Source organism: Chiroxiphia lanceolata, chromosome 12 (genome assembly GCF_009829145.1).
Source record: "Chiroxiphia lanceolata isolate bChiLan1 chromosome 12, bChiLan1.pri, whole genome shotgun sequence".
Classification (NCBI taxonomy): Eukaryota; Metazoa; Chordata; class Aves; order Passeriformes; family Pipridae; genus Chiroxiphia; species Chiroxiphia lanceolata.
The window spans coordinates 13,661,154-13,685,727 of record NC_045648.1 but is presented as its reverse complement, the minus strand read 5'-3'; the positions used below and the strand labels follow the sequence as shown (position 1 = coordinate 13,685,727).

At 37.2% G+C, this 24,574-nt stretch overlaps 1 protein-coding gene across 2 annotated transcripts in view; it reads left to right on the top strand.

The window, feature by feature from the left end:
- Nucleotides 1-24,574, top strand: part of NEDD4 (NEDD4 E3 ubiquitin protein ligase) — a 53,523-nt gene that overhangs the window by 14,257 nt on the left and 14,692 nt on the right. The window contains exons 5-12 of one of the 2 annotated variants that reach the window (XM_032700127.1): nt 43-96; nt 18,557-18,607; nt 19,449-19,510; nt 20,630-20,732; nt 21,417-21,586; nt 22,109-22,226; nt 22,362-22,529; nt 24,273-24,338. In XM_032700127.1, the coding sequence (XP_032556018.1) occupies nt 43-96; nt 18,557-18,607; nt 19,449-19,510; nt 20,630-20,732; nt 21,417-21,586; nt 22,109-22,226; nt 22,362-22,529; nt 24,273-24,338 (792 nt within the window). Of the gene's footprint in view, nt 1-42; nt 97-4,404; nt 6,252-18,556; nt 18,608-19,448; nt 19,511-20,629; nt 20,733-21,416; nt 21,587-22,108; nt 22,227-22,361; nt 22,530-24,272; nt 24,339-24,574 lie in introns of those variants that run through there. The other variant, XM_032700126.1, reaches the window with a different exon arrangement.

Sequence of the window (24,574 nt, the reverse complement as noted above, 5' to 3'; positions counted from 1 at the left end):
TTCAGTATATATATTGACTGTTACTGTACTTCTTTTTCCTAGGTTAATCCTCAGAAACACAGACTCCTTTTTGAAGTATTTGATGAAAACCGTTTGGTAGGTCTTTTTGTGTTAAGATTGCCATGTATTAAAGACTTGAATGAAAGTAAGTTCACCAGGCTTTGACATGGATAAAAACCCCACACCAAACAGCCTTTATAGTGAAACCTAATGCTGAAGGCAGACCTGGTTCATTTACTTATCTGATGTTACCACACTTTGTGCAGTTCTGAAGCAGTTACATTATTACTCTAAACTTCTGATGTGTTTTAATTCATGAGAGCATCATTCTTTTATAGTTATGGTATAGTTATATACCATATATTATATAGTTATATACCATATGTTATATAGTTATGGTTCACTTGGCATGGCCAAATTCTTTGGTGATATTGAAAGCTCTGCTTTGGATGTTTATTTTTTCCCACAAACAAAGCAGTATTGGTAATGTAGCTCTCTCTGCATGGTGTGAGAAGCTTCTTCAGTGTGTGAGGAGTAGCACAAGAGAAAGCATGTCTGCATTTTCTTTGGAATACTCAAGAAGTGGATTGTAATCCTGTAAATAGGTGTCTCTGAATGGCAGGACATTTGTGAGACAGGAATATCTCAGCAAAATCCAAATTCTTCCTCTGACCAAGCTCTCATTTGATGTGTGAAGGTGTCTGCTTACCTGTCCTTCTATCTGTGTGTTTTATTGCTAATGACTAAACTTGTAGCAGTACAATCGTGACACTTGTATCCGTTTCACAGGCATTGCTTCTCACTGGAATATATTCCTTTTCCTTCTGCAGTAGTTTGAAACTTATAGGAGGGATGGAGTGCTCTTGCACTCCTAACACAGTTTCATTCTGAATAGCTGTTATAAAGGGTCTCTTTGTGCTTTGTGCTTGAGTAGTGTGTTGGCCATGAAAAACATTATTTTTTTTCCCTAAAGCTTTCTGCATATGTTCAGTAATCCATTGTATCTTTTGTGGAGGTGCTGCTCTGCTAAAATTGGGAAGAGTGAAAATGTATGTAAACATAAGTACAAACTGTCTAGAATTATTAGATCTAAGAAAGAGGAGGCTTGTTTCTTGCTCATAGGCATTACACAGTCCCCAAACTCATTTGCTTCTTAGCTGGTGGTATTGCCTGTCCCAAGTATTTCAAATATGGTGTCTCTTTGATTTATTTAAAAGCAATGTTAAAAGGAATCACCAGCATTTGTGGCTTACACAGATGATTAAATATGGTTTGTCAGGGTGCTCAGATTTTCCTCTTGACATTGTTATGGGGTGCAGTGTATCCTTCATGAGGTCCCAGTGCTTTGTCCATTGGGACACCTCACTGGAACATTACTGCCACTGCCTGGAAGCCACAAGGCATGATTAGAAAGCCAGATTCCTCATCTTTTTTGGAAGAAGGGCACTGTTTACTTTGTGGTTTCCACCAAGAGAACTCCTTTGCATTCTTTCTCTAATCTAGAGTAGATAAGTTGTTTGACTGTTTTCCTTATGGGAGAAGAAGCAAGTAAACATTTTTTTGGCATCAGCTAGGAAATGGTGCTTTGTTTCCCATGTATGATTGTATTTAGAGGTCAAAGCATCATGACCTCATCAGTCACTGTATGGTTCTACAGTAAAACCCCCTATATTTTTCATCATTTCCATCTCCTCATTTGGTGAATGGAACAAGCCATCTCCCCGTTTCTCTTTAGCTTTCTCTCAGAAACACTGTGTTTTTAACCCAGATGTCTTGAGCTGTTTTAAGTAAGACAAATTGTTGCCATAGCTGTGATTGTTGTTTAGCATTGACAAGCTCCCCCACTTCTATTAATTCATTCTCACATGTCAAAAATCATAGGTGCCTTGCTAAGCATCTATGATCAAAATTTGTTTAGTTTTTAATTATTTTAGTGGGCCTCAGTGTTCTTTCATCTACCTGTTGGATGACTGTTTAAACTCTAGATGTGATCAGGCTGATAAAACTGAAATATTCTTACATTTGGGAGACTGTCTTCCCAATGGATAATTCTCCTTTTAACAAAATTTTATCCCAATTGCTTTTATTCCCTGAACTTTTGGGGATAAGTGGAAGCTTGAAATCTCTGCTTTTTGTTTTCAAGAAATGTAGTTTTCTTGAAAGCCAACCTCAAAACTTTTCTTCAGTGTTTGGCTTAAATTCAAAGTCTTGCTACATTGGTTATATCACCAACAGTCAGAGTTTTGAAAGCTTTCTGTAATAGCTTTAAAACTTCTCAAAGATCACTTGTCTTGGATTTGGTAAGGGAGCACTAAATCTAGTTTGTTCTTCTGACTTGTTGCAAACCCTTAGTGGAATAAAGGGCTTGAGCAGTTTGTGGAGTCTTTAATTATGGTTGTTTTGAAAAACACATTAGAAAAATCTGTCAAGAAGGACAGTGAGATCACTTAGGAGATAAATCACTGAAGGGACTAGACGACTTTTTGCTCTCTCTTTCTGTCCTGCAGTAACTTGTCACAACTATATATATTGCAAACAAAGTGCCTCAATCTGTTACTGATACTGAAGAAGATTTGAATGGAATTATTGGTATTTTAAAAAGAAAAAAAGATTTTAATTTTATTTTTATGTCAACTCTAATTCAGTAAGATTGAGTTTTGCATTTTAAATGTCATTTTATGTTGCCAAAGGAGCTGTACATTAGTTGCTGGGGAGAAAAGGAGCCTTAAGAAATGCACTTTTTACTCTTCACTCACGTATCTTGGGGTGGCTTCTTGCTGTTTTTTGTGGGGTTTTTTGTTTGTTTGTTTAAATATATGGCTTGAGGTTCAAATGTAACTTTTTGAAACTGATCAAAAGAATCTTTTATGGTTTTTTCCTTTCCTCTTCTCTCCCCATCCCAGTCCGCCACCAAACTATAATATTAGAAGTAGTCCTGTTGGTTAAGCATAATGAAATAAATGAAGTGTTGTATTTGTTGGCTTTTTATGAATAAGCCAGTATTCATTTATTACTGCATTCTAATAATGGAATTCAGGTAACGGAGGTTAAGTAAGCCCTGGAGTATAATTAGAAAACAAATTTGTTGCTTGCAAACAAGGTACTGTGAATTTGATTCTTGGCTCTTTTTTGAGAAGGAGGTATAAATGTTAATTTTACTGCCTTCTAGCTTAAAATACAGTAAAGGTTAAATAAATATGAAGCAGAAAAAACTCCAAGTAGTATGACCTATAAAAGTATAAATGGCCTACTGTTCTCTTCTGTTTGTACTTTTTCAGCAGCACTAAGTAATTTCATGTCAGTGCAGTCATGTTCAGTGCTGCATCATATGTGGCTTATGGATTCAAAAGTACATCCATAGCCAAATGTTTGTGTTTTTTAAAATAAAACCCACAACAAAAAATCCCACTCAACAATAAGATTCAAGATTGTCTTTTTTCAAAAGTCCCACTAGGTGCCAGCAAAGGACCTTTTCAGTTATATGAGCCAGCGAAACATTTTGTAGGAATTCTCGATCCCATTACTTCTGTGAGAGTTGACAGTACGTATTAACTTCTTGACATGCTGATCATTTTATTTAAAAAATAAAAATTAAAAAATACTAATTGGCTATGAATGCTTGAGAAAGTTTGTATATAGTTATACAGAATAACTTTCTTCTGTAACAGTGTTTGGTAATGCTATTTATCTCTGTGCATACTTAGCTCAGTGTTCTAAAGTTTGTGTAGCTGGTCATATATCTGCAAACCATACTGAACTCTAATGAATGTCTCCTTATTGTGGGCTTCCAGCAAACAGGATGAGGTAGTTCACTTTGTAGGAGTAATTGGGTTTTTTCTGCCTTTAACAGCTGTAGTTTGAAAAGGTCAAAATAGAAATAGAAGGTTAACATGGTTGGCTGAAAATAAATGCCAGATTATTAACCAAAATAACTTTTTGTTGCTCCAGTTCAGTTGCACCTCATTGAAAATTATGAGTTAATAGGCAGGAGAGGGTTCTGCTATGTGCAGATCTGTAGAAAGTGCGATTGCTTAGCAGCATGTGGATTGTGAGATAATGCCAGATTCCTTTCGAGTTTTATTTAAAGAGCGCAGAAAAACTTTTTCTTAAGGGGAGGAGGAGGCTTATTTTGCTGGTTTATGCATAATTCAGACTTCAGCAGTTTGCTAGCATGGTTACTATTTGGAAATTCAATCCTGGACTTGATACTCAATTATATGGGACTTCATTCCTACCAACTTCCTGTAATTCTAAACCTATGGGTAAAAATATTAGTAGTCATACGCTGCTAGGAAAGTACGGACACATTGACTCAGCTCATGCAGCCGCAGCAGGCGTTGCTGTTTTAAACTTGGAAGTTCTGGAAGCTTATTATTTGTGTTCATTTATGCAAATTACAGAAGGTATAATTGAGAGAAGGTCGGTGGTGTTTGTCAGTGTGTCGCAGCTGAGGTCGCTGGAACGTAAGTGCTTTTTAAATGAGTACTCTCTGACTGCCAGCAATCAACGGCGCTCCAGAAACTGCAGTTCAAGGAATGGCTGACATTTCAAGAGGTACTTTTTTTTTTTTTTTTTTTTTAAATGCTAGTATCTCGTAGAAATTAGGACAAAGACTGCAACTTTTATGGGCTTTTACTGTTGGGATGTACTAGCTCTGGGTTCCGTGCAGCTGGCTGTAGGCTTTCTGCTGAAGGATCTTTGTGGTTTTCGTTTGCTAACATGCGTGGAAATAAGAACAAATGGCACGGCGGTTAAGATTGCATTTTGCTACCCAAAGAAGCAACACAGATCCATTATCAGAAACCTCTGAAGATGTTTTGGACAGTAATAGTTGTATATACTTCAAAAAATCGCAGAATTCTGCACCTAATGTTACCCAAGTGAAGCTGACTCCCAGGCGAGTTGCTTATGCACCTGTAGTGCAGCAAGTCATTAATCAGGAGAAAAAACCAACTATTTCTTCATTGCAAATAAAAAAGAGCAGTTCACTGCACATTTCCCTGCAGTCTAGAAAGCACAGTGGATGTTCTCGGTTTGGTGATGCCTTAGCTGCTGGAGAAGACACTCCATTCATTGGAATTGATAATGAAGGGAATTGTGCTCGGATCGTGGTCGATCATCGATCTAATGACAGCCTCCTGAGCAGTGCTGCTCTGTGCAAAGGCAGCCTCAGCAGTATTGCAGCAAGTGACAGCGGGTCCTTCAGCAGTGCTGGCAGTGACTACGGATCATGTGCAAGTACCACAAGTGATGGAGGTTCCTATAGTAACAGTGTCATCAGTGACAGTGGCAGTGGCACCCTTTGGACAAGTGACAGCACTTTCTGTAGTAGTGTTGTACATGGTGATTCTTCATATAGAAGCACTGCAAACAAATGTAACCCCTACAGGAGTACCTCATCTCAGGAAACTCTGTGTAGAAGTAGCACTACTTTTGACCAAGATGCTTTGTCGGTGAGGAAGAAATCTAAAATTCCATTGCGGCGTTGTTCATCACTGGTTATTTTCCCTAGGAGTCCTTCCAGCACTCCTCCAGCTTCTCCAGTAAGCTCAGGTCAACTACCACATAGAGGCATGTATCAAACGTCTCATAGACTGATTATTTCTCCTAGTGAGCTGGCACAAAAAGAAGATCCAGCCACTTCCAAGGGATTCCTTTCAACAGCAGTCAATGGACTTAAACTGTCTAAAACAGTTTGCTCCTCTGGCGAAGTCAGAGACATCCGACCACTTTATTTGAATCCGTCATTACAGGACAAAAGTCAGACTTTGAGTGGTTCTGAGCAGACAGCTTATGAAGAGGTGTCTGATGGCTTCTCATGCACTTCAGTTCATCTCAATCAAAGGCCATTTGCATCGAGCAGTGAAATGGTTAATGGCTGTTGCAGTCCAGAGTTAAATCTGAACTCCGGTGCAAAATATCCTCATTTAAAACTGGAACGTAGCACATCTGCATGTCTGCCCTCAAAAATAGATTCAGAGTATCAGATTAGCATAAATGAACTAGAAAGACCGAATGTTCAGATGAGCAAAACTCACCATGTTTTACAAAGAAGTGTTTCCTTGGAAGGATCACGTCAAAAAGTTTCTTGCTGCTTAACCAGCCTTAAATACAAGTGTCACAGTGCAAGGACGTCTCAGTTGCACATACAGTTCAAACCTGGGAATGAAGGAAAAACAACTGGTGTTAAGAAAAGATATGGAACCTCTAAAAAGGAAATGTCTAGCACTTCTTTGTGGAAGCCCCTTAAGGTGAGTGTTCTGGTTTATAGGAAACTGTGACACAATTTTGCAGCTGAAATTTAGCTGGAGAATAATAAAAGTTGGCAAGTGAGACTCAAACGCAGTGATTTCAGAACTTCCTATTAGTGTCAAATTGTCACCATTATGAAGTTAATTTTTCATATTATCTGTAAAAATTGGGGTTTAGATTTGTTTCTTAGAATATGATACATACAGTAGCATAGGTGATTAGGTCTTACAGTGAAACACCTGTATTTAATACATTATAAACAATAATTTCCTGTTTACTTGAACTCAAAGGGATTTCTTTTCTGGTTACCTAGACGTGGGAGTTATTGAAACTTGAAATTAAGTTTTGTAGGTTTAAACACATAACTTCTCAGTAAATGAATAGTAATTACTAAAGTTTGCATATAAAATGAGTGGATTACTGTAGTGTTTTAGATTTATTTCATGTAGGCTTTACTTTACAGAACAGTTTGCTGTATGTCGAATTAAAGATAAGTAATATTTGAGCAGAGAAACTGTAAATACCATTTGTTTCTGTATACACCCTGAACCACAGGAATTTTCAGAGTTTCCTCTCCTTTTTTTTTTTTTCCCCTCCTTCCAACCACTAGCCCAGCCTGAGCAGTACACTGTAACTTAATACCTCTCCCAACAACATTGCTGCTCAAATTGTAGTACTTGGGTCTAGAAGGCTTGTATTAAATATATATTTTTTTGTAATGAAATTCATATCCAGCTACATGACAGAAGTGTTTGCTCCTATTGACTCTTAAGGCAGTTTATATTGTTAGTGAAGCATAAGCCACATGAAAGGTGGATTTTAAGACTTGTTTAAATAACGCTGTGAAGACTTAAATAATCTGAATATTATATTAGTTTTAATTATGAATGCTGATAAAAGTGCAGCAATTGATGGTTACTAAATGTGTTTTATGATCTCATTCTCTATGATTTGGCACTGCTACCATTTAGCTAACCTGCTTGTTTAAGCAAAAGACTTTATGACAAAGATCTATAGTTATGACAGTCCTCTTCTAAACTAGTAAGACTATTTTTAAAGTATATTGTGGGAAAAAAAATATTGAGTCATGCACTTCAAGTACATTTCTCATTAACTTGCACTGCCTCTTATGTTTAATGGCAGTTGATATAAAAGATATTCTATATTTTAGTACTAGGTGAATTTTAATATATTCTGTTTAGATAGAATCCAAGTTCAGGATTAGACATGTTAGCTGACATTTCCAGAAAATCTCCCAGGACACTTGGTTGACAATAGTTTGTTTTGGTTCCCAGGAGTGATGTTTACAGTGGATTGACACAAAATCTTAGACTTGTCTTTTTAAAACACTTGATAGCATGTGGCACTTTTACTGCGTTATTGTGGCAGCGTATTTTAAGCCTCCTGAATCCTTTAAGATTTCATTTTTTGACTAGAAGATGAGAGAGACAATTTTAAAAATAAAAAATAGGAAAAAAAAAAAGAGTCTGAATCCAAAATTGTTGTAGTTATCTTGTACTTTTCATGTATTTGTAAGTATTTAGATTTCTGCCATGTCTACATACAAATAAAAAAGATCTCTGACCTCAGGAAACTGGGCACTAAAGGTTTTACGGCAGTACAGTTGTTTGAGATTCTTTTATACAACAACAGGTACAGGAGCCTTTCAGTCCTCAAATGGCTCTTTTCATTTTTTTTAATATCCTATAAAATATGTTATGAAAAATGTAAAAGCTTCCCCCACCAAACTAAGCAAAAACCATAGTTGACCTTATAGCAGTTCAGCAATTCCCTGGAATAAAATAGACAAATACCATTGTATTTCCTATTAGTCTTTGTGACCAACATAACAGATTCTGTGGCAGTCATTTAATTGCATAGTGCAGTTAATTATCATGGTGTATTGTGACTCATTTAAAAATAAACAACTCCCAAAATATTTCCCTTGACTCCAGTTAGTCTGGCCTAGTATATTGATATGCTGAGTCTGGGTTCAAATTTAACAAGCTGATACTGGAGTAGCATTTAGTAATGTCAGCTATCTGTGCAGAGCAGGCATGAAATCAAATCAGTGCTATGCTCAGAGCCTCCAGAGGCTGAAGCAGCCAAAAGGTCTGTGCATTCTTTTCTTACGTGCCTTGCTACCAGCCTTCAGCCACCTCGGGTCACATTTCCTGCTTTCCATAATCAACAGCTTGTTAAAGGCTGACTTAAAAAAAAAATTCATAACACCATTTCTATGACAACTGGCCTTGGATTATTTTTAATTAAGTTGAAAAATGGGGAATGGTGATGGCCCATGTACTGCTGCTGGTCTTCATTGGAAACTTATTGAATAGGTTCTGCAGCAGAGAGTGGAATTTCATTTATGTGAAAGGAAGAGGTAGTCCATGGTTGCAGCACTGAAGGTTGTCCTTGACTTTATATTTCTGTTTTTAATGTGTTTTATTGGGTTTTTTTAATGCATCTATCTCTTGCTTAGGGTAGAAATAAATCTGCAACTAAAGCACTTTGACAATCCCAGGTGTGGATTGGGAGGGTAGGAGCGAGTAAGGGAACAGGTTACTTGTCATTGTACATATGTAAATGTACCTCTGTGAGGTGCAGAGAAGGGCAGAAACAGTGACTACAGTTCCAGTTCTTGTAGACCTTAAACAACCTTCTAAAAAATAAAGCTGTGTTAATCTCTGCCACAAGTACAATATCATGCTGACATCTAAGGTGACATCAGCTATTCTCTCCTCTACAGTATCACTCCTGCTTGGATAATGTGAGTGTTGTAAATGCATATGCAAATCTGTTTCAGCAGCTGTGTGCCTTTACAATAATTTCTTATACAATTAAGGGAATCAATTTTGTTCTTGTCCTTCTGTTGACAAGTAATTTTACTCAAATTTTGTCTCTAGTTATTGAAATACACATTTTGAAGCAACAAAACTTTCAGAGGTGGTATAAAACAACCCAATGCTTTTCTACTGTCAGACCCATGTTAAGGAAATCCTTAGTTGGAACGCTTGAGCTTTTTTCACCAGATTCTGGAACTTTGCCTTTTATATTCATAAAAGGAGATGCTATTTGAACCTTGCTGTACTAAATTTAAATTTAGTAAACCGGTAATTTGAGGGGGCTTTGTGCAAAGATTTCTCTCTTGACTGACTGACTTCCCAGCTGATGTGAACATGCTGAGGGGACCAGAAGCTGTGTCTGGAAGATTGTGACTCCCTTGGTAAATGCTGCATCACAAGCTAGCACTGAGTAGCCTGAGGTTGTCTTCTCTCTTGCACCCTCTGAGAGCTTCCTTCCTAGCAAAACTCCTTCATGGAAAATAGTGATCTGAGCAGGGAGAAGTGCCAAGAGAAGGGAAGGACAGCTGTGGCTTATCTCCGTCTTTGCATATTGAGCAAAGGAGCTGCATGTGTATCAGTGTCCCAAATCTGTGCAGGGAAGTGAGGTGGAAAAGGGGCTGGTAAAGCAAAAGATTATGGAGTCAGTACAAAGCAAAGCCCAAACTGACACTGCTTTATGCTGTTGTGCTGCAATAACCTCACCATTAATAACTCTCATATTGTTCAGTGTTGCGTATCTTGAAGGATCGTGTTACAGGACTGTGTCTCTGGCACATTGCTGTGTCATGGTCTGTCAGTTCACTCAGGGAGAGAGGGTTGAAAAGAAGGTGGGATCTTCCTGAGGAATCGTGGTGACAACTAGGTTAGACTTCAGTCACATAAGAGTATATATGTTGTGTCTCAGACAAATTTTACAAGTTGAAATATCCATCAAAGCATTAAAGGGAAGACAGTGTTAATCACAATAATAAACAACTTCTAGTTTGTTGTAGGTGATTTCCTACTTTCATCCTTTATGTAACAATCACTTGAGGTGCTTTAATAGTTTGTAGTAATTTATTCTATTTTTCATCTTCCTTAAATGCAGAGTTTCTATTACACCTTCCTCTCTACTTTTTTTCATGCTTTAGCTTTTGATCTTATTCAGGGAATAAAAAGATTGCATACAAAGGATGTGATAAATCTTACAGCCTCATCTGTGAATGGTTGCTACATGGATGGATTAGCAAAGTAAGCAATCAAGTAATATTATTTGGTAATAGTTCTGTCCCTAAAATTTTTCATTGTCAGTTTTAGCAAGTTGTATTTAACAATAGTTAACCATAAGTGACTTTCAGAATATGATCATGCTCTAAGGAACAGTGTCTGGACTGCAGCAGATACTTGAATAAGCCAGCTTGTCCAAGCTCTAGCACTTTGCAGTCCCCAGGAAACACTGCATGTACATAATAAGGAGAAATTTTGTTTGATTGTGCTCTGTACAAATTATGATGAGCCTCATTCTGTTTATAGTCTGCAGCTGAACTAAGCCTGGGTACATTTCTCATGCCAGCAAATGGGGAAACTAAAACTGCAAAACCATGCAGAGCAAACCTCCTGAAACAGCTTATGTAAATATGTAATTATCCAGCCTTCAGGCTGATTCATGTCCTTTTAGTCTACCACGAGAGAGTGGGAAGCATTGGTGCTGTGGCTTCTTTAATGGAGCCACAGGCTATAGTTATTCTGTCTCTTAAGACTTAGTATAGATATAAGAATGTGTTAAAGTAAAACTTTTTCACAAACCAGGCTAGAGACATTTTTCCTTTACTCCTGACTAGCCAAAGGACTTGCAGGCTTTCAAATATGAGACGATAATGGTTGTTATAATTTGATTTTTTTTTTCTTTGGATGGTACATTCTTTTTGCTTCCTGTGAGAAATTAAATCAACACTTTGGGTTAAACAAAACATTTCTTGGAATATGTTATGGTGATGTAGAAATCCTAGTCTTTGTAGGCATTATAGCATAAAACAGAAGCCCTTAACAAAACTAGTTGTACCTGCAGGCATTCTCCCAATAATTGTTGCAAAGCTCAGCTATAAAATGTTTGAAATACTAACTACAACAAATAATCTTTTAATCTATTAGATTCTCTTACTGAAGGAAGATTGTAAGTGTTATGGCAATATTTCAAAATGACCAAAAGGGGAACTACAGGCTACTGCAACAGGCTGGTATGGAAGCAAGAATACATGGAATAGATCTAGTAGCTAAATGACATGTTTGATGTCTACAGGGAGGAGACTGAGCACTACTTTTATAAAAGGAAATTTTTTCTTACAAATCAAACTAAGCAATGACATGTGAAGTTGGGTGAACTGATTAATGCAGGGCACTTAACTTTTAAAATGATTTTACAAGAACCCTTAGCAGAAGTACTGAAAAACACTTGTAAGTGCAGAAAAAGGCTTCCTCATTGATGGCAACTAAACTAGAAGAAACACAAGTGAGGATTGTCACCTCAAAAGTTGCACAAAATCTCATGCTAGTGAGTGACTAAACAGTAGAAAATTTGAAAATCACTGTTGAAAAATGCCAAGCATTACACACAGGAAAAACAGCTGATGATGCTTGTGTGGTGATGGTCTCTTATACTGGTCAGGAAATAGTTTGTGTCATGGGGAGAGATTCGCTGAAAATGTCAGCTCAGATCTTGTTGACAGTTGAAAGGCAAATAAAAGGTTAGGATTTATTAGTGAAGAAATAAACTAAGAAATTTAAAACCACCGTTATGGAATTGTACAAACCCACAGAGGTGCATGGCATGCATATTTCTGGTCATCCTTTTTCAGGAAGCATGTATAACAGAACTCAAAAAATACCAGTAAGGGTCACAAGATTGGGATAAGTTTTATGTGAGGAGAGACACTAAGTGGATCAGGTGCTTTTCAGCTTTGAAAAAAAAATGGTGTAAAGGGAGTTTATAAAACTATAGTTCAGGGGAGGTGAATTTGAACAGAGATTCCACTCCACTCTTACAAAGCAAGTACGCTCTTAGTTGTTGCTCAGCTCACTGTCTCAAGATGTGTGTACCAAGAGAAGAAATGGATTTTAAGAAGAGCTTAGATAAGTTGAAGGTCCGTCAAAGAGTATTATATTCGCAATATATGTTTTAACATCAGGATCAAAAGGTCCATGACCACTTATTCATTAGAAACTGGGGGTTATATCAAAGGAGTTACTATTCTTAACTGCTGTTTTTATTATTCCTTAAGCATTTGCTCTTGGCCATTACAGGGAAAGGATACAAGGAGAGAGGCAGAGCATTAATCTGACTCCCAGGCTCTTTGGTGCCTGCTCAGCCCTTGCAGCCATAGGATCAAGTGGTAGAAATGCTCTCTCCTCACCCTGGGCTGAGGGTGCTCTTCTATGTTCTAACACGTGTTTTCTCATCTTCTAGAAGTGGATGAATTTCACAAATAGAGCAAGTAAGCAAAACCAACTGGCCTTTTCAGGAGAGTCATTTGCTTGTGACTGACTCTCACCCTCATCTGAAGGGGACTGCCCTGCATTTCTGCTAAGTGTCTTCTGTTTCAAGTGAACTTTTTTCCTCACTCTGTGACAAACAGAACACGCTGATTTGGGAATGCAGCCAGCAAAATGTTTGTAGCTCATTTCAGTGTTAGTTTATGGGTGTATGGTCATCTCTGTTTCAAGAGAATGCATAATTCTTTTTTTCTTGTCATGATAGTTTACAACAAATTGAAAAGTCTACAGATAGATGCAATTATTGTTTGAGACCTTGGGCTGCTTTCAGCTGTATCAACTGTAACATAAGCAAACAGAATTTAGAGAAGGACATCGGCAAGTTCCTGGCTGAAATTACATACAAACAGTCATTGAAGTTAGGGCATATTAAAATGCAAAGGGCATGTTCCAGCTACTCAGTAAGAGGAATGTGGGAAGAAACATAGAACTGGATTCTTTTAGACCTAGATGATTTCTCTGGCAATCAGTGATTTTCTGAGATAAGGGAGAAGCCCCTGTTCAGTAGTGTGAAAACACAAGGGCTTTTTGAAGGAAAAGGGTTTCCAGAATTTATTATGAATGTTACTTAGTTTTTAATAGAGTTTCTACCTTAGCCAGTTACTGTACTAATCATTGTTTTTAGTAAGCTCAATTTGGGACAAATATTTAGTTTATAAATGAGAAAACTAAAGTGGTTAACGTTTGGCAGATTATAGGCCAGTAAAGCCATGTCTAATGTGGGAAGTGTAATGTAAGTTTAGTAATGTCATTGAGCTAGTCTGAAGTAAATTGTAATACAGTTTTGTTGGAAAAGTAATTGTGGTTGGATGATTTGTGTTGTAGTTGCCTTGTGCCATTAGAGGTTGAGCTCCCAAGGTCAGTTCACGCAGACTGGTTTTGGACAGGTAGGATTTATAACTTGGGCATAGCAGAGCTTAAGGCAAACCAAACCACTAAGTTCTGCTCTAGCCAGGTCATGTGTCTACATTTAGGCTTGGCAGCAGCAGGTTTAGGCTTGGAGCTGGGAGAGGTCAATAGGTAGGACTTGAGGCTCCTGTTCCAATCAGTGATGGCTGAGGACTATTGCAGAGTGTGGAAAACTGCAGCGTGGCTGGCAGTGGCCACGCTGTGTGTGATGGTGCAGGGGTACAGGGAAGTCCTGAGTTGGTGTTGATGTTGCATTTGGATCAACAGTAGACTTAAGAACGTTTTTTAAACCAGATGGACTAACTTTGGCCAACTGATTTGAGTTAGGGCTGGAAAGGAGCTTCCAAGCTCAACCTTTGTGCCTTTGGGTGACAATGTACCGGATCGAACTGACTTCCCGGGAATGAGACCATGATGCAGAGATGCTCCAATTGTCTGTCTGCCTTTTGGGGACAAGTAGTTAGTTGAGTTTTTTAATTCTGTTTGTTCCCTCTTGCTCTGAAAAGCAAAACATTGACTGACTGTATCAAGCCCTTCAGCTGAGTGTATTAATTAGCCACTGTGGTTTACCAGTTCTTTTTCAGGGAGCAAATTACACATGCAGTTTTAACATTCTATAGGGTTTTACATTTTTTGAGTGTATTAAGCTTTACAGTGTTCAATGGTGAAGGTAAAAGTGCACCTGGAATTGTTACTTACAAGAGTTTGTATTTCAAACTTTATTTGAAATCTTAAGATTTGGTACAAAAACTTTCACAAGTAAATGCAACTGCTGTGAAGATAACTGACTTGATGTCAGGAATGACTTGTTGAAATAGTACCTAATTAAATACTTGGTACTGTTTTCTGAATTTTTTGTGGTGAGTATTGGCAGATATAACACAAGACAAGTCTGGATTGACTCCTGACTTTTCATAAAATCTTATGTTTCTGCTTTTTATATGGTAACTTTTTTGGCACATCTGTACATGAACCAAAGGAACTCAAATTCCTGATGAATAAAACCAATGCATTATTAACTTTTGACATGTTCTTTGTTAATATTGTGCTGAAGTATGCTTTGGTTATTAGACAAATTAGACAACTTTTTGCCTTCCTGTGGCCTATGTGAAAATGAATTCTTGTATGAAAAAAAAAAGCTATCTTAAATTGCTTTGTTAATGAACTTTTAAGCACAAGTTCTCGAAGTAGCACACATTGAGCGGAATAATATATGAATGTGTGAATGTTATTATAAAACTGCAGTAGACTAAATATGAACTTTTAAGAAAGCTGTAAGATTCTGGTTCCATATAAAATGTGTAAAAATGGAGAAACAGATGACGCTTTTACTCTGATTTTTAGATAAGCAGTTCTCTGAAAATATCTTTGGAAATGAGGGAGAATTAGTGAAAATAACTTCAGTGTCACTTCTAAATTCTCTCTGTTAAGCAGATGGTAAAACTGCTGAGGCATGTTGTGCTGTTGAAACAGCCAGAAGGGCTGAAGGTCCTGCAGAAACACATGTTGTGTAATAACCCTTGATCTAACAGGATGTATTTTCTCTATTTTGAAAATGCTGGGGGGTCTTATATCTCATTGTCATAGATGCCAACTCAAAAGAAATGCCTACGTGTAATATAAAAAAAATAAATCTCCTCACCATCTACCTCTCCCCCTTAAAAATACCAGAGACTGGGACTGTAATGGATTGCATGCAACCAAGTATTTATTGCTTTGCAAGATAGAAAAAGCATTACTTTTGGAATCTACGAATTTGGTACAGTCTTAACGTGATAATTGAATTTTGCTTTTTTGAAACTGTTGCTTTCCCATGATGAATAGCATATGCTGGCAGTATTTTCTGGAAGGAAAAAAAGCTCACTTCTCTCGATTTAGAGTTCAAGAGAACCAAATAATATACTCAGAGCAGCATGAAAAGAAAAATACTTGAAGTTGCTAGTCTAGCTCAGGCAAGTTTTTTTCATTCTCATCAAGCTTGTAACTAATGTTGATGTTTGGGTGTTTAAGCAAGAAGAATGTTGGTCTTATAAGGGATCTATTGAGCTCTTGTTTTCTTAAGCAGCAATAGTCCAGATCACTGTTTGTTTTTTCAGTTTGAATCGATACTTATATTCCCTCCAATAAAAGCTGTGTGCTTTCACATTTTGCCATACAGCTGTAGATTTCTGTGCAAAGACCAACACATGCACAACTAGCTGCCTGTTTAGTCAGAAAAGGGCTGGGAATATACTTCAATTCTAATTCATGCACTATACCACATAACGTGTGTCACTAAAGTTGGTAGGGAAAATACCTGTTATTTCAACACCCTGGTCTTGTGCAGGAACTGTTTCAAATGGCTGTGTGGTGAATCCAGCAATTAAGAAAGGCATTAAATTCAGTTAACTGTCTTCAAACCTGATAAATTATGGGTGTTCTCAGTACTGCTCTTAAGCGTCTGGCCCAGATAAGCGTGTCTGTTTAAAATCTGCTTCTATCCTGTTTCTGATGGGAATTGCAGAAAAAAAAAGCCCAAAATCTTAACTGTTAAAGCTTATTAAGTATATTTTAATAAAATAAATGAAAATGAGGTTTGGACTTGGTTATTTTCTTTTGGTGCTTTTCTTTGAATGCTCGCTTTGGCATTGCACTGGAGTTCTTTAAATGTATTATGTACAGCGACTGTCTGTCCTCACATGTTTTTAATAACTTTCTATAGACTAAACCAGTGAATCAGTAAAATACAAGGCCTCTCTGTTAGTGTACTGTATCATTAATTGAGGTTTATGCACTTAGGGTTTGGCAAGCAAAAGTTTGAGTTCTGTGGCTGTTAAGAAATCAGAAGTTGACAAGAACAACTGACCCACTTGTCTGTCTTGCCTGCTCTCATGAAACAGAGATCCAAACAGTTTCAGCTCCATTGGCATTTAGTTGTTCATGTGTGCCCTGTCTGTTTTGAAACTTCTTTGGCACTTCTTTGAAGGCAGATACTCAGCTTGTCATAGTGGGGCACATTGCTAGAGATCGTTCCTGCTCTCTGATTTATCTGTTAGCTGTTTGGAGGTCAGCAGAAATCTCCACTGGAGGATTTTCCTCTCTAGCTGGAGGAGAAAGTAGTGTTAAAGGGTTGGTTATCGAGGCTAGCTCTGCTAAAAATAGCAGGAAAGACAGCAGAATAATAAAGTGAATAACAGGAACCTGTACTCAAATTATGCTGGTAACAAACACAGTGTTCTGAGGTTTTCTAAAATAGAGAAAACTTTTGTCCCACATTCCAATAATTTATTTGGAAGGCATGTTCCACTTGAGGATTGCCAAGAACTTTACAAATACTAAGCCTTTTAACATGTCTAAGGTATGTGCTGTGCCATTTTAAAAAGAACCTCATAGGCAAAAATGATAGCTATTTTTTTCCAGAAACCTGTGGTCTATAATAGCACAGAAAGCTTTGCTTCAGTAGTGCAGGGAAGTCTCAGACTCTTCAGGTATGAAAACCTGCTGTAGCTTTCTATCTCAAAGAAGTTTGTGAAGCAAAAAGTTGAATGTTTCGTATTTAATTTTGCTTTCCTCCCCTTCAAATCTGAACATAAGACATACCTGCAGCAAATTGAATTTGAAGTTATGTATCTCTAAATTTCTAGCATGATATCATCAATGACAAGTCTGCAGCTCTAGTTGTGCTTTTTGGAGGTGTAAAAATTAGAGGCAAATATGAGGCACTGATTCTCCATGTACATGTGTGATTTGAAGATGAAATGGTCAAACTTAGGGCAACAGAGCTAAAGAACAAAGGTACCAGAATCATTAAGGGAGAAAGAACTGCTTCAGGAATTACCTATAGCCTTTTATGTCAGGGCTGTTTGAATGGAGAATGCTGTCAATGGGACCAAAAAATGGATAGAATTGGACTGGAGTTGTTAATACTGTAGAACACTGGCATTGAAAATTAAGATAGAGTTGTGGTAGAAGGAAGGTAAAACACATGGTTTTGTCCTGAGGTGAAGGGAATAGATGTTGGCAAAATGCAGAGCCTTGTGGTGGGAAGGTTTTATGGACGAACACCATCACCTGGGGGGATGAGTTTGAATAAAAGCTCGTGGTACAGCAACACATTTAGGAAAGAATAGGCACCAAATCTTTTGTTAGCTGGAAAAATCAGGAAGCCTAAAATCCCAGAGGCTGCACAGGCCACACTGTGGAAGACTCTCACAGCTCCTTACTCAGTCAATGCAAAAAAAGTGTAGGCTTGTTACAGGGAGGTTTTGTTAAAACTATAGGTTTATATATACCTTCAAAAAATTGTGTGCTGTCCTGATTTTAGCACACAGACAGGGATTTGTCTTGTTAAATGACCCATATAATACATTTTCCTGCTTTTGTGGAGGTTTGCAAAGGTTTTCAAATCACAAATGAATTTGAAGCAACTCAGCACACGCTCCAGTAATCCTGCAAGAAGTCAGGTACTTTGCTGATGGTGGTTATTGCTGAATGCTGAAATTACTAACATGGATTACTAAAGTCTTAATTTCTTTGGCAAGCAGGAATCAATGATCAGCAGTAAACTGAACAGTGACAAGTGTGTACTGTCAGTCCCTGCCCTGGTCCAGCAGCACAGGCTGGAGGGAATCAAGCTGTGAAGCTGCTGCATTCATACTCTGGTCGTAGTCAGACAGTCCAGACGTCTAAATCAGGGCAGAATCTCTCAGATAGTACTTGTTAAAACTAAACTCTGCCATGTGTGTAGACAAGAGGTAATTTCTCATAGTTATAACAGATTTTGATGCCAAACTTGAAGCTCCCGTGCCGGGCTTGGGACCACCAGAATTTCTGGAACTTCCAAAGCACTTATCACAGATTAAACTTATTTTTGCTTCACTTTATCTTTGACAGTAGCTGTATTATTTTACTGCCTAGAATTTCAAGGTGCCTTCAGGTTCTTAGAGAGCATTGCTGTGTTATCGGGGTGTTGGGACATTGTTTTTAAAACACTTTGCAGCTTTCAGCTTTATGTGGTTTTTGTTTGTTTTTGTTTTCTGTAGACTCGAGATGATTTTCTTGGACAAGTGGATATTCCTCTTTATCAGCTACCGGTTTGTATTTTTGTTTGCTTGTGTTTTACGACTATGATAGGGAGTAAATATTTCTGTATGCACTGTGTGAGTCATCTAAGGAGGTTAACTATACTGATAATACATGTGATTAAGTTCTCCTGCTCTGTGGGTTCTTTGTTTTATTTTGTGGATTTGTTAGGGTTTTTTCAGTGCTGATATTTATTTAAAAATGGAGGTTACCTTGGGTTTAGATATTGGTTTCTGCTGCTACAAGAGTTAAGAGTGCTTTTAGCTTTTTCATAGATTAACAGTCTTAAGAAGAGATTGTAATTATTGTAATTTCTTAAAATATTTTCTTTAAAGTCTGTAAATTTAATGTTTCTTATTCATACAACCAGATACAAAAAAGGGTAAGTGGGAAATAGAGCTAGTGTTGCTTTGGACATGTTTTTTCTGGTTTTTATGTTCCTTTTGCAAAGTACATGATTAGTTTTTTTAAAAAAAATCACCAAGAAGTTTGAAACAAATAAGCTTTTTCATTATCCTCTGAGGTTTCAAAACATTAGTAGATACTAACAGGTTTATCAGTAAGTGTTTTAAAGACAGAATAGTAATCATGGCAAAACCTTTCCAAGAGCAGTTGTTGTTTTGTTCTGTAGTATACATAGACACTGAAAGGTAGGGTTTTTTCTCTTAAACCAGAGCATTAGGCTTATTACTGAGATTAAAACTGGTATTGCTGTTACTGTACCTGAACCTGTAATTTAAATTTTAAAATGTTGTAAGGCCTTTAAAGAAATTAACTGTAAGTTTATGATAGTTTTCTTTAATTTCAAGTGCTTGATAAAGATTTGTCTTGAAAAAACTTGTCTTATTCCAGACAGAAAATCCAAGTATGGAGAGACCATATACATTTAAGGATTTTGTTCTTCATCCAAGAAGGTTAGTAAATAGCACATGAAAACTCTAACTTTCATATCTAAACAATGTTGTTGTGTAATTAGTTGTAAATATGTAAATATTGTCTAAATTTGTCTCTTTTCATCAAAGAAATTTGAGTGTCCATTTGTAAGATATTGTGGTTCTACTAAAAAATCAGAATTTGTTTAAATACTTCTAGATTATTTGGTAAGAATAAATCATTTTTCTTCAGGCCATGATATGATTTGCATTGTAACTTCATCTGCTCAATTTACTGTTTCACTTAACAGTGAAAACAGAGGCCAGTATTGTGCATTAATTCATTTATCCCTTTTCAACTTAAAATTGTTTCCTGCCTTCCTGTGTCTTTTGTTTACCTGTTTCATGTGAACAGTCTCATGTGACCTTTATAATAAACATATAAAAAATTACAGTGAAAAGCAGCCAAACATTTAGGAAGGCCCATGTTAAAAAAGACAAGGAATTTCTAAATGATAGGTAACATTTGGACACTGATATTAATGTTAAGCATTTCATGTTTGTTTTTATAATGCAGCTTCTTAATGTAAATCTGAGCAGTTTTTAGCAGTAAATTAGTATTTAGAAACAAAATACATGAAATGCATATCAATATTTTTCAGTTAGTAGGTTCCAATTTAGAAATAACAGAAGAATATGTGGGATCTATAGGCTTCTAATGTTGTATTATGCTAAATACAGAGAGGCAGATGCTGAAGTGTGTGAGCTTGCTGTAACTTAGTGTTAGGAAAAGTAGTTCTGCAGGTTGACATAATGCTTGATAGATTATCTGCACACAGTCGAATTCTTATAAATATATGAATTAACTTATCTTTATGTTCTTATTCTTTATTGTTATGCCTTGGATACTAGGGAAGTTTTCAGTAAAGTGAGTTGGAAAGAAAGTTTTCCAATTATGGTGCATAATATCCAGATGCATCTGGAAATCTAAAAACTCAATGTCATTATGGAACTCAATTAATTAATAGAACTCAATGAATTAATTATAAAAAGGCAAGTTTGTGTGGAGAAACTTAAGAATAATCCTCTAGTCAGCTATTTTATTTCCTGGGAACAATTTCACAAGTGCACAATCAGATCATTTTATTTTCTCTTCTGCAGCCATAAATCAAGAGTTAAAGGCCACCTTAGATTAAAAATGACTTACTTACCTAAAAACAATGGGTCGGAAGAAGAAACCACAGAACAGGCTGAAGAATTAGAGGTGGGAGAAAAATGTGTTTATTGCTGAAAAACAAATGTTAGGAATCACTCTAAATAAATGAACTATAAATAGTGTTTTAGAAACAAACCAGTTAAAAGTGATTGCTTGTATCTTGCATAAAATTGTAAGTCTAAGTTTCTGTTGTAGGTTTAATGTTGTTTGACCGCAAACATTTTTCTGGTTTTAGAATTTCAACTCTCTCCAATTCATAGAGATATTTTGATTTTTAACTGCTGTGTATATGTAATCTTTTGTAAGCACATCCAGTGTAAATTAATGGATTTCTTTTAAAGGCTTACCTCTATTCAGCATCGGCACCTTTGCTGTAATTAAACTTTGTTACAAAAGGGTATCCTCATCTGCCTAGGACTTGGCAGCATATGTATGAAATGACATTTGTTCACTTTTTTAATGTATTCTGTGAGTGCTGTTTATTTTCCTGGAATAACAACTTCTGATACTAATATGTTTAAGAACCTTAACCAAGTTTTCTAAATTTCTTAAATAAGATTTCTGCATGCATAATTTACCCCGTTCATTTTTGAGAAATGAACACACCAAGCCAAACTTACTGGCTTAAGATATAATGGAACTATACCTTAAAAAGGGGGAATGTGGCTTAATAGATTGAGATACTTTTTTCAGCTTTGGTAATACTAAAAGCACTTATGTGATATCTCTTAGCCTGGATGGATTATATTGGACCAACCAGATGCTGCTAGCCAGCCACAACAGCAGCAGCAGGAATCTCCTCCACTGCCTGCAGGCTGGGAAGAAAGGCAGGACATCCTTGGCAGGACCTACTACGTCAATCATGAATTCAGAAGGACACAGTGGAAAAGACCAACTGCTCAGTATGTGTTTTGGCCTGAAAATTCAAGTCTTGGAGCTGGTTCACTCTGGTTACATTGAAAGGAAGGGGAATTAGTAGAGGGCTTTCTGTAGCTTAACTTTCAAGCCTGTGTGGGCAATGGTCACTGGCTGGAGGTTATTTTGACTGCACCATGCACTTCCTTTGCTCTGGAAGTATGTGTCCAGATAGAAACTGGTTGCAATTAAAGAGATAATAACTATAGTAATGGAAAGGAAATTTTTCGGTTTCAAGCCTGGTTCTTCCTTCCCATCAGGGACTTCATTAAATTATTTCCCTTATTTTTTTCCTCTGGAATGCTACCTGTTTCTTTATTTTAATTTACACTTCACGTTGACACAAATGCTTGCTCATTTTAAACAGCTTACATGAAGTTTTATAGTCCAGACTGTTCCTTTTTCCTCTGCCAGAACGACTGTGATGTATGTTTTAGCTGTTAGCCTGGCTTAGTGTTGAAAGATAAAATGTGGCTGCTGTACTGAGTTCTCCCCTCCCACCCCACCAGGGACAATGTGGCTGTGGCAGATATGGGCAGTGTGCAGCTGGAGGCCCAGCACGTGTTCACTCACCGACGACAGATATCAGAGGAGACAGAAAATGTGGACAACAGAGATTCCCCCGAGGTAAAAGAGTAAATCTCTAAGTGTTCCTGAAATGCAAGTGGCTTTTTAATCTAGTCTACTCAAAAAGCTTGTCTTAACTCATTGTAACTTGAAACTCCTTTCTAAAAGCATTTTTTCTTTATTTTCTTTTTACAGAGCTGGGAAATCATAACTGAAGACGAGGCAACAATGTATAGCAGTCAGAACCTTCAAATACCTCTCTCGCAGAGTAGTTGTGATATTCAGACTCATCTTGCAGAAGAATTGAGTAACAGACTTACTACCTCTGGAAGTTCAGCTACTGGCCAGTCAGCAGCCTACACTGTAAATTATTTTTCTTGTTGTTCTAATGTAAAAATATCTGCAGTATTTTGCACAAAAGGTTACTACTGGTAGATTTAGATCTGTAAATATTTCATTTAGCAATTTTTTAATTTTATCTCGAATTCAGAGATTTTAAGAGTAGTCTTTTTACTATAGAAACCCATCTAAACAAACATTTTATTCTTCCCTACTTTGCTTACATGAATTTCTGCCTGAGGTTAAAACAGGCTTGTGTGAACTATTTTTCAGTCTGTAAATCTACTTCTTAGTCCAGTGTCATAGGGCTACTGAAAACAAGGGATGTCTATACCCTGACAGCTTATTTCTAAAGGAGTTGTGCTATGTGGGTGATTTTTCCCACTACAGCAACTCTTAAGATAGATAATTTTTCGTTGCGAATATTGGGATAAGGTTTTAGGATTGGGCTGAGCAGACCTGCTGATTCCATAGCAGTGAAAAAGGGAGCTTGCCATACAATTCCACAGCCCTTGTGCCAGTTGTGAAACTTGTCTGACCTCTGGCTGAGTCTGTTCAGCTTGCTAAACCAGCAGAAAACTATTCTCTCTTTTCCCCAACTCTGTTTTTTTGCAGCTGTAGCAAGCTGAAACAGCATGCTGAGTTGTCTGACAAATACTGTGGTGGCAAAGGAAAGCAGCAGGAGTGCATAGCCAGAGATGAAACTTGTCTTTTTGGTGGTAGCAAGCAATTAAGCTCAGCTGTCTTGTGAAACCCGAGCTCCACAAACAGCCTTGTAACCTGAGAAATCCACTGTCCATTGAGGAAAGCCCATAGAGGTGACCCAGACCATCTAGTCTGATAGATTTGGGTCGTGAAGTAATCATTAGCCTTTGTGATGTTGAGGATGCCATTCCAAATGTAAATTTGGGATTGACGGTGTTCATCTGAGTTTGTACAAATGCATCACTAGTGTTGCTGAAAATAGCCGACTGAGAGTAACAAGACTTTGCTTGATCTCTGCTATTCAGCATCCAGTGGGTAGCAAGAAAACTGTTTTTTCAGCTTGCTTGGGTGGCCTGAGCAAAGATAGAGGCTGATGTTCAAATTATTTGCTAGAGTCAGGTAGAATGACATTTCTGCCTCTCTTCACCTCCATTGCCCACAAAAAAAAAAATTACAAACTTAATCGTGGTTTTTCTTTGAAGTATTCTAAAAGGGTAGGTAGACAGGGAAAAATCCTTCAAATAATCAGGGAAATCCTGGAGCAAGATGAATTACAGTTGCTTAATTGTAGCAAATTAGGTCTAAATATGGCACTAGACAGAAAGGTGAACACTTATGCAAAGTCCGGGGATTGAATTGCTCTTCTCAAACTGGCTGTGTTGGACTCTCACATCTTGTCATTATTCACTTAATCCATTCTCTGGAAAGTTGTGTTAGCTGTGATGTATCACAGGCTTTACTCTACTGACAAGATAACACAGTAAATTCAACTGTGATGTAACTAGTTGTAATTAACTGTAATGTTTTACATGCCAAAACATCTATTGCTGTGGTTTTCTGAACTTTCACAAGTCTCTATTATTCTAAGATTATAATAGACACTGTGAACTTAATGTTTCAAAAATATATTAAATCACTGTTTCAAAACAAATACAACACTTTGTTCCAGATGAAAACTGTAATAGTTTGAAGTGTAATAACCACTGTTGACTATTTGCTGCCATCCTTAAAACTGCTGCTAATAATAATAGCTAATGTGTCATTTCTCTTCACTACTTCAAGAACCATTCCGGCAGAAGAGGTAGTCTGCAAACATACAGACTTGAAGAGCAGCCTGCACATCCAGTGGTATGTCATTTTCCAAAAAACACAGGCTTTCATGTGTATTATGTGCTGACATTTCAAATGAGATTTGGCCTTCCGTGTCCAGCAGCTGTCCTGACAAAATGGCAATTATGAGTCTAGTTCAGTTGTAAAGCTTTCAAGTTCCAACCTTGTTTAGCATTAGCTTGATGCATGGATAGAGCCTGCAGAAGGAAGGCTCTCGTGAAGATACGAGTTTTGTTTTTCAGATTGTTTGCCTT